The sequence below is a fragment of the Nicotiana attenuata genome, unplaced genomic scaffold (genome assembly GCF_001879085.1).
Source record: "Nicotiana attenuata strain UT unplaced genomic scaffold, NIATTr2, whole genome shotgun sequence".
NCBI classification, from domain to species: domain Eukaryota; kingdom Viridiplantae; phylum Streptophyta; class Magnoliopsida; order Solanales; family Solanaceae; genus Nicotiana; species Nicotiana attenuata.
In genome coordinates, this window is record NW_017672142.1 from 27,566 (window position 1) to 38,383 (window position 10,818).

The 10,818-nt window shown below is 35.7% G+C and overlaps 1 protein-coding gene across 1 annotated transcript in view; it reads right to left on the bottom strand.

Moving 5' to 3' along the window:
- The window catches only part of LOC109212021 (squamosa promoter-binding-like protein 12), a 10,047-nt gene extending 887 nt beyond the window's left edge, over positions 1-9,160 (bottom strand). Inside the window, exons 1-10 of the mRNA XM_019375632.1 lie at positions 7,874-9,160; positions 7,027-7,208; positions 3,965-4,125; positions 3,503-3,895; positions 2,555-2,629; positions 2,346-2,453; positions 1,858-1,975; positions 1,618-1,759; positions 1,335-1,485; positions 181-804 (exon numbers count right to left, since the gene is read on the bottom strand). Coding sequence (XP_019231177.1) covers positions 181-804; positions 1,335-1,485; positions 1,618-1,759; positions 1,858-1,975; positions 2,346-2,453; positions 2,555-2,629; positions 3,503-3,895; positions 3,965-4,125; positions 7,027-7,208; positions 7,874-8,466 — 2,547 coding nt within the window. The 5' untranslated portion in view covers positions 8,467-9,160. The remainder of the gene's footprint in view (positions 1-180; positions 805-1,334; positions 1,486-1,617; positions 1,760-1,857; positions 1,976-2,345; positions 2,454-2,554; positions 2,630-3,502; positions 3,896-3,964; positions 4,126-7,026; positions 7,209-7,873) is intronic.
- Between the last annotated feature and the right edge of the window lie 1,658 nt (positions 9,161-10,818).

Genomic DNA, 10,818 nt, shown 5'->3' on the forward strand with positions numbered 1-10,818 from the left:
AAAGTAAGGTACGACTTAGTCTCGTATACTTCCACTCACTAGCTCTACCAGACCCCCACCCCCCCCCCCCCCCAAAAAAAAAGCTCCCAACCCCACCTGCACACCCCCTTTCTGTGTATTGAGGGGACTGTCAGTTTCCCATGCAACAGACCAAAATGCACATAATAGAAGGAGATATACCTGTCCTGGATCATCAATTAATGCATCCAAAATATTCTCAAAGCCAGCAAGACTAGCAACAAGATGAAGTGGAGTCAAACCCCCAGGACCCACTGCATCAGGTCTAAATAAATAGTCACGATCATCTTGTTTCTTTTGTAGTCCTGATTTGTCAAAAGCTCCATGCGGACGGTATTTCAATAGGACTTCTACCATGGATCTGCACTTTCTCCTCACGGCTTGATGAAGGATGCCAACCTCCCGCAAGGGAATGTCAAGTGATGACTGTTGTCCTACATCTACAATGCCATTGAAGAAAACATCCAACAGTTTCTTTACGACAGCACACCAGTCTTGGTCAATGGAGAATTCTATAAGCCACTTGAATCGCTGAAAAGGGAAGAGATTCAAGTTGACACCAGAACCCACTCTAAATTTCAAATGACTTCTATGAAGCAGCCAACCCATTTCATGTAAAAATTCAAGAGCTTGCTCCCTGGCTTGCAAGTTTTCAGTTCCTTGGAGAAAACCACCAGCCATTTCAGCAACCTCAATATTGCTCTCCAATGTACGAATCTCAGAGCAAACATCTTTCTCTGCAACTATAAATGGGAAAAAGTTGCTACTAAGGCCATGGTCTTCAACCTAGTCAAAGATAATGAACACTACATTTCAGAAGAAGAATAAAGTGTATCCAATACAGTCAATTTTATGCAGAAAGAGGAGAGGAGATATAAGATTTTACTCTATTTTATCAGGTAAGTACAAACCTGAAGTATGAACCAAAATCTGTTGATCTAATGAAAAGTAACACATGGCTAGTAACAAGGAGTTCAACCGAAAAGTTAGTACATAATACTATAATAGCTTGCATGTACCAACGAGTTAAAAAATAAATAGATATCCTTTTTTTTCCTGATCAGTGAATGCATTTATATTTTATATTTTGACATCCAAGCCTAGGTTTACTCTGCACACAGAGACCAAATGTTAATCCTTTTCATTGAGGTACTTCACTAAATTTACTTGCAAGATAAAACTGAGAATCATTAGTAAACCAACGAGCATCAAATTCCATTCATAATAAACCAAACAGGATTGCTCCAAGATAGGGAAAACAAGAAGATAAATTAACAGTTAATAAGCATCAAGGAAAAAAAAGAAAATAACTTCACCTCAATGAACCCTCTGCCAGTAACATTTGGCAGAATACAAGGAAAGCTAAGGGACTGGATGTCTTCATGGTCCATACAAGAATCAGCTCCCACCATCATATCAGTACAGTTACCCTGGACCAGGTAATTCCCTTCCAGGGCACATAGTAACCTAAAAGGGAAGTGGAGACAAACAAAGAATCAATTAACCAGCTCAAAATACTCTAACCAGCTAAGCAGAAAATTAATAGGAAAAGGAAAAGGCAAACGTCTTTAGGATCAAACAAATGTCTATTTAAGTCACCTTGTAGTGGGCCGGGATAGGTTAACGCCTTTCACCAGAAACTGAACTCTTTCGGAGGCACAAACTGCAATAGGTTTGACAATTGATATCCCACAGCTCCTATGGCTTTTGACTGGTAAGGAAGTGTCCAGAACAACCTGCCCTGTAGTACAGAAGCAAAGACTCAATGTTCATATCAGTGGCGTTATTGTCGAGAAAAAGAGAGATCAAGAAAGGATACAATGAAGGATGAGAATATACCATTAAACAAAAATGCCACTCGATCATTCACCCTAGCATAAACCCATCCAGTTTGCCAAAAGGAATCCGCGGATGCATTAAGAAGCTTCCTCAAACTAGAATTAAGATCACAATAAAGCTGCACAGGGAAAGTAATTAGGAGCAATATTTGTTTGGCTAAAACATTAAGAGAACAGGAACAGGAAAAGGAAAAGGAAAGAGAAGAAGTATGGCCCGAGGGGATTTAATTTGCTAGTTTCATTTTGTTGAAAAGTACAGCGAATAGTTAATACAGAGGATAACTAAAGCAATTCTCTGATTTCAAGAATCAGGCATGTTTATATCACACTCATTTTTGGCTTCATTTTATCCAAATATTATCCATTGTGGCCATATTTTTTCTGTTTCCTTTCCCTTTCTTGTTAAATAACAAAGCCTAAAACCTTTATTGCTCCACTTCTTCCTCTCATAAAATTAAGTAACACATTTCTGAGAATAAAAAAAGTTACCTCCTCCCATATGGATTTATCCATCCGAAGATATATTGTTAGTATAATACAACCAGGCTTAATGTAGCTTTCAATATCTGTAGGACTGTGTGATAACCAATCAAGAATCTGCAATTGCCCAGGAATAGAGAAGGTTTGGTTTCAAATTGAGATAAAAGAAACATGAGAACACTGTCATTGAAGAATATTATAGCAAGAGTACCAAATACCTGTTTCCGCAAGGCTGTAGGAAAATCACCAGGATCTTTCCCAAAGAGTTTAAAGACTATACGATCTGTTCGACTCTGAAAATTAGTCGAAATCTTGTAGTTAATAGACAAATCATCTTTATCCATTGATGCATCAAGTGTTAATAATCAAAGTCATTAGAAATTTTTTCTCTGTATCTGACTAGCAATACAATATCTTTCTCGGACTTTTGGCTAAGATCAAGTATCTGACTAGCACTACAGGGACAAACAGCCTAGAGTAACCTTATGAGACAAACACATTGATCTCAAACTCAAAGATCTATTTACCAAACATTAACAATATATTTTTTATCACCAAAATACAACTGAATCAAATTTTCTCAAAGAGAGAATTTTACTGCAAAACACCTTGGTAAATATAGGATATAGGAGCCACATATCTCGTAGCCGCAGTTCACATGATAGAGAAACGGGGGAATTGAATATCTGCACAGGTAAATTTAGCAGCCTCTATGACAGAATGTCTGGCTGATAGTTTGGAAGAGCATACTTATGGAACATCGTGGTAGTCTGCACATATATATTGGAGGATCTATGGACTGTAGAGCCGATATAGCATGGCAGATTGGACATGTTTGCATCATAATCTACCATATTTGGTGGAAGTAGTGAATCATAGTCACGATTACAGGCAGCCAATGTTGAAGGCCTAGCAAGGCTGGGAAGTACAAGTGCTAATTGCTGAAAGTATTATTAAGCTACTTACTTACTCGAGTTTAAATCATAGATGAGAAGAACAATGTACACAAGCCTGCTAAAGATATGGATTTCAATTTCCAGATATTTCATCAAAATTTTAGGGACAAATTAGAAGCTGAAGACCAGCACTGCAGAAAACATGCCTGTCAGCTAAACAAATTGCATATGAGTACAATGGTAAACAGCAATAGAAAACAAAACTCATACCTGAGCCTCTCCACTGGAATTAGATAGCGAAAGGGATGAGGTAGATCCCGAGTTCCCACTTGTCCCTGGGCTTGACTTATGAGGGTCATGACATATCCATAGAGGACAGCCAGAAGATGCAGCCCCTGGGTTTGCAGAGGCATCAGAATTCTGCAGCTTTTGATTGCCATCTTGAGAATCATCATAGATGTTATTCAAATCGATATTATTCAGCTTCACCTTAGCTGAGGCATTTGCATTGATAGGTGAGCTCTCTTTTCTGCAACAAAGAGAATGAGGCTGCCAGGCACAAGGATTTTGTGAAATCCCATATTCAACATCACTCCTGCCCATTCTCTTCTCTGTCACTTCAGATGCAGGTATCAAACAATTCCCAGTAGGCCTAAGAGAATCCTGCAAATCAATCCAATCAGAAGCTGAAGCGAAAAAGGTTCAATACCAATGTTTGGATATAGTGCAGACCTCTTTTGGAGCCCCCATAGATGTCCCTACATTACGCTGCTCTGGAGGTGCAGACAACAAGCCCGATGTATTCCTCTCATTAGTTGCACCAGCCAAACTAGCTAGGTTTCTCATCAGATGGGACAGTAGATCCTGGTCTTTAGTTTGATCTGAGCTATTGGCTGCATTTCATAATGAGAAGAAGCCAGAAAGTAACTCCTCCAATTCACATACACCAAAATCTCTAAATAAGTACCTATTTATGTGCCTATATGTTATCATGATTCTTGTGGAACTCAAAAGCTTGTTAGAGACAAACTGACTAGGTACTAAGTACTCCCTGAGCTAATTAGGACTCTCAACTGCATAAACTAAGCTCAATATTACAAGAGACATTATCAGTACATAATCAAGTGAAAAGATTCCATCAAAAACAATATGTTAATTTACCCTCTAACACACTGTCAACGTGGATATGTTTATATACTCTCAAGAGAACTGGATTTAGTTTAATTTACATGGTAATGAGTTCTCAAAGAAAACAACATCAAAATCTTGCAATCGCAGTCATCAAAAGGTGAGTATTCAATACTTAGGTGGTTTCATTAGATACGCACACCTCCAAAAATTTTTAGCCCATATGTCAATGAACAGCCTCGTTGGGAAGGTCAACGTCACTGTTTTTCTAAATTGGAGATATATTACGCAGAAATTAATAATATATTTAGCATACCAAAAACGAATATTGAGTTTAAAGGGATTGACGAAGATAACAAAACTCTTGATGAAGTATCATAAGTGCTGTTTATTTCTTTGGTTATTTATCTCTGCATTCAGCATTTCTCCATAGTAGCTCGTGATCTGAGAAATTTTTCACAAGATGCGACACTTTTCCATGAGGAAAGTGATCAAACAATTCTCTTGTTCTCAGTTCTAAGCCTAATAAAGGTTAGCTTGGATCAAGTCTCAGCACAAAATCATCTTTTCCTTTTCTTTCTTCTAGGAAGGAAGGTCTCAGCCATGATTAAAGTTTCCAAAGTAAGTCGAAATTTGAAACTATAACCACTCATATAAGAAGATCACATTCCACAAGACAGAAGCTACTTAAAATCTCTATCAATATCATAGAGGTCTGAATACCTTGTGAGGAGAAATGAGAGAGAAGAGACACATTGATGACTAGATGATTTAATGAATACAAGACATCTAAACTTAATATGATATTGTCCAATGTCGAGCAATATCCAACATAAGAAATTAACCCTAATTCTCTAACTCTAACATGCTACCACTAACACTTAACATTTTAACAATGCTAAACAAAATTTATGCATTTCCAAACACCCCACAAAAATAACTGAATCAGAAGCCATTGAGAAATTGAGAATGAATTAACCGTGCCTGCAATACAATTGTGTCTCTCTCTGAGAGTAAATTCCAAGTCTCCAGAATCTTGGTACTTCAAAAGACAATTATTTGAAAAGCCTAATTTCCAATTAAGAAGCAAGAGTCCTCTGAAGATAATCCAATTAGAACTATGGAAAAGATGGATCAAAGCAGCATAAATTTTAGTACTCCTTTTCTTCAGCAGCTACATAACCACTTCGTCAAAGCATGACAAAAGAAGACTTGTAATTGAGTCACATAACCATTTATAGGCTAGTCTAAACTGTAAGGGGTAGTTTGGTTTGCAGATAACTCAATACAAAGATTTTAATACAGGGATTAAATACATGGATTAATAAAGCAATAGAATGATTCTGGTAAAAAATAATAGTGGTACTAACAATAATAGTTTTTTTATACAAGGATTATTTCCCAAATACTTGTAACCAAATGTGTCCTAAGAATATACAAATGAGAGAAAACATGATTGCCTGCCAGTGGAAGGTCTGTGTTCAACCAATCAACCCAGATGAATTCCTCTCTCTAGTAGCAATCTGGTCTCTGTTTGATGGTACCATTTAAACGAGAATGCTGTGTCGTCCAGCGCACTTGACCACTGTGATAAAATCGCAATTCCACCCGTAACTGGACTTTTGAAAGACATGAGAATTCGAGTCTAGGTCCTAAAGAGCTGGATCCTCACCGTTAGTATGTGATGCAGGATATCCCCACCCTCAAACTTGACTAATGATGGTTTATATACATTAATTAATGCGACTTGCAGTTGAAGATTTCAAAAGAAAATCAAAGATCTATATGAACTTCTTCCAAGTTCAAGGAATTAATAGGCAAGATAGCTTCAACTCATCAGATCCTTCTGTTGCATATCCCTAAAGTTCGTTATGTTGAAGTAAAACTTACCGGTCTCTCAGCAGCTACTCTTTCGAAGATCACTCAAAAAACAATAGAACTAGTGGACTTTCACATGATTTCTACTACTTCTACGGATGTATTTAATCTTTATGGAAATTCTGGAGTCAACCGATTGTTGCAGTTTACATAAATTATTGCAACTAATGTGCAATCCCGTACAGATTAAAAGTTAACTACTCTGGTTAGTTCTATAGATTACTTGAACAATACAGTCTCAATGGATAGTACACAAGTAATGATGGCTAATGTTCCAGTAGAAGCATCAGTCGATAATTACCACCGAGATTTATTTTAATGTCCATCAATTATTAGTTGCTAATCCCTGACCCAATGCCCTATGTCATGTGTAGCCTTTACGATAAATCGGAATACCCAAACTAGGTAATAAAAACCTGTCCTGATGTTTCAACCATTCAAACTAAATACAGTATAGGAAAACAACCCTCCTGTTCCCAAAAGCAATTCCCACTATCAGTTATATCTTACAACTCCCGGTTCATAGAGACGAAATGCTGTTTATGGAATAGACATCATTGTATTCATCAAGGTGATTCTATGTCAGGCAAAGAATAACTATACATTCCTCTCTTTCTAAACTTCTTGATTATAGAATAGCACTCTAACCAATGACCATAACATCGAAAGTACTTACAAGCACACCTTACTATGTCATGAGAATGCTATTACCTAATTAACTGGCCGAACATCTTCTGTCATAAGACAAAGATATCATGCAGGAAAAGCATGGAATAGAGATAACTTACACTGTACGTTGGTCAGTATCCTCAGCAGACTAATTAATAAGTAGTTAATACCCCCCTCATCATTCATGGAGGCTCCATTAGCTACATTTTCTGGATGTGTTTTTCTTCTTCGCCTGTTATGACCAGCTAACCGCCTACGACAGCTCCGCTTCCCCTCATCAAACTCTTGTAGAACATGAAACCTGCAAAAAAGTAATCATAACACCAAACCATGATCATTTTCCATGACTACATGTTCCAAGAGTATTAAAATGTAGATGTATTGAAGATATAATTAACTAAATAAAAGTGTTCCCTCTCAAACACCTCAACCTTTTAGATGAGGTAACCACACAATTCCACGAGCTATATTAGGGCATGTTACATCAAAACAGAGACAGTGACTAAGAAAAACCAGGTATAAGTTATGGACAATGTTATCTATTTAATCTTACGTATAAGAAAAACCAATGTATCAGGTTTCCAGAACTTCTACTTTTATAATACTTAAATGGTACATAAGACTAGAGATCAAAGTACAACCAGGTGCACTAAACTCCCGCTATGGGCAGGTCCCGGGATGGGTCGGACCACATTGGGTCTATTGTACACAACCTTATCTTACATTTCTGCACGAGCATGTTTCCACAGCTTGAACCCGTGACCACCTAGTCACACGGCAATAACTCTTACCGTTGCACCAAGGCTCCCTTGGTTGATAAAACTAGAGATAATAGAAACCAATGTATCTGGTTTTCACTTTTCACAGAATCTGATTTTATCATATTTAAATGGTTCACAGAACTAGAGTAATAATTTTATTTGTTAAATATACAGGAATATGCAAATGTTCTACTAGAAAGCTAACCTACTGCACTGCTGACAAAATCGCTGCATAACATTGCCCACCAAAGCTTTAGCAGCTTTAGAATGCACATCACACACTTTATGTCGCCGATGGTAGTCTTTAGCATTGCTCAAATCAGCTCGACAATCCTGCACTTGACAACAAACTGCACGATTCGACGAAACCCCAACAATTTTCGTCTTCTTACCACTCTTCCCTTCCAATTTTTCCTCATCCCCTTCCATCACAGGATACAATTGTCCACCTAGCTTCAAATTAAGTGATCCAGCTTCTTCCTCATTATCCAGTTCATCATCTTCAATGACGATCGCCCGCCTCCTTTTCTCCAATTCTTTCCTCCCTTTATCATTACTTCCTAATGTCAGTAATTCATCTGAACCAGATGAAAAACAATTGGAGATTCTACTAGCTTCTGGATGAATCTCTGATCCTATAGGAAACATTAACTGTTTGCTCTTACAACAATCTGATGGCAGTGAATTATTATTCCGCCGCTCCGCTGTAAATAAATCACCATCCCATGTCCAATTAATCGAATCCCACTCATTACTCTTTTTTCCACTAACTGGACCATGATAATTGTGAGCATCCATTGACAAAATTAATCTGATAAACAACCTAAGACAAAATTCCTCTCTGAAATGATGAAAATTAAGCTATATTTTAGCTTTAATAGCAGCAAATAAATTACAAAAACAGCCGAAAACTTAACAAACTGGACGCCAAAAACACTCTTTTAAGAACTAAACTATTCACAAAACAACCTTATACGAAAATCCTCTCTGAAACAATGAATATTAAGCTATGTTTTTGCTTAAACTAGCAGAAAATAATTTTTCTTTTTTAAAAAAAAGCCCAAAAAATAACTAACTGCACGCCAAAAACACTCTTTTAAGAACTAAACTATTCAGAAAACAACCTTATACGAAATTCCTCTCAGAAATAGTGAAAATAAGATATGGTTTCAGCTTAAATTAGCAGCAATTAAATGACAAAAAAAAAAAGCGCAAAAATAACTAACCGCTCATACCAAAAACACCGTTTTAGTTCAACTGCATTTCTCCCAATCTGAAACCATTAATTCCATATAAAAAACAAAAAAAAAAAAAAAAGAGAGCTGGAAATAGACAGGACTGAAAACTGTAAATAGAGAGAAATGATCGGAAAACGTGTAAATGACCGGAAAAAAGATCGCCCGAAATATAGAGAGGAATATTTAGTAGAGTAAATAATTAAACAGAAAAAGAGGAAAGAGAAATAAGAGATGGCATTTTCCTTGCGTTTAAAACGGAGATTGTATACTCTGTATTTGTGTAGTGTGATAAGCACGGACTAATTTTTACTGGACTGTAAATAAAGCGTGTGAATAGTAACAAATAATTGAACTAGTCATGTACTGTAAATTAAGCATGTGTTTTTTGAGTTGAAATGGAAAAAGACTGTTTAAAAGTAATTTAAGAATTTGAAAGTAAAAACTACTATTTCACGTGTGGAGATGGTTGTTACTTACGGGTCATTCGCGGACTAAATTATCCCGGTATATTAATTTCAAGACTAATTTATAGCACATGGGAGATAAAATAGGATATTATGGATTAAATTTATACCGTATTTGATTGGTGGTATAAATTTATAGCACCAATCAAATACTATATAAATTTAATCTCACATCTTATTCCACCTTATACCTCATACCAAACGAGTAACGACTATTGTATTGTACTGTATTATTTTAAATATAATATTTATTTTGATTGCTATTTAAATTTTATTGTATCGTATTGATAAATCCGTTGTTACGTAACGACGAAAAGTATTATTTTATGTAATGACCGTTTTGATATGATTGCATCGTTACCTTATTTTTTCTCTCATTTTTTCTTCCTTATTATTAAATAATCTTATTTTATCCTTTATCATATTACTTTATATAATAATTTTATCTCGCACCTTACTCTTTTTTTAAATATAATATTACAAGTTTATTCTTCATATTGTTGGTGCATGACATCACGTAAACAACGAAAAACAATATAATATAACCAAATATTGTATACATCAAAACGTACAGTACAATACGACACGATAAATTATGAAACGGTACATAACAATCCTTCAAACATATCCTAATATTTTATTTGAAGTTCAATTGCAGTAAGAAAGTTCAATATTTACAAATTACAATATTGATGTGTAAACAAAGAAATTATCTTAGCTAAGGATTTAACTCATATACATTGATAGAAAATTTTATTTTTACATTATCAATACATGCATTAAATATTTTGAAGTAAAATTTTTTGTGCATCATCTAAAACCAGAAATTCTGACAAAACAATTCATAATTTATTTTTATAGGGATCGATTTCCTCTTTAATGAATCACATGTTGTAAATATCCTAAGTTAACCGAAACCTCAGTAAATACGGAGCATAGTGAGAAACCAAAAAAACAAAAAACAAAAAAGTAAAGTTCTTATCGTCCTTTGCTGTCTCCCCGATGTGTTTGGACTTTGTAACAAATTTTATACTTAACTTTCTAAAAAGTGTTTGTTGGGAATACCTTTCTCAAAAAAGTTTCGGGAACGTAACAAATTTTCTAACAAACAATTATAACAAATTTAATTAAATAATAAATATATGGAACCCATATATTTGCGAGAGAATTAGCCTTACAGAATTTTCACAAAAAACGTGAAAAAAATAGGACTACACAAACGAAAGCGGATGCGATTAACTAACCTTCTAATGGATTATTATTTCGATTGTGTGACCTATAGGTCACAGATTAGAGCCGTAAAAGTAGTAAATAATACTTACATTAGAGTAAGCGATCTACATTAATTACACCTCTTGGAATGCAGTCCTTCTCGAACTCTGTGTGAATGCGAGATGACTTGTGCACGAAAAGGAGCTTGAGGACAACCCCTAATAAGATCTTTACTA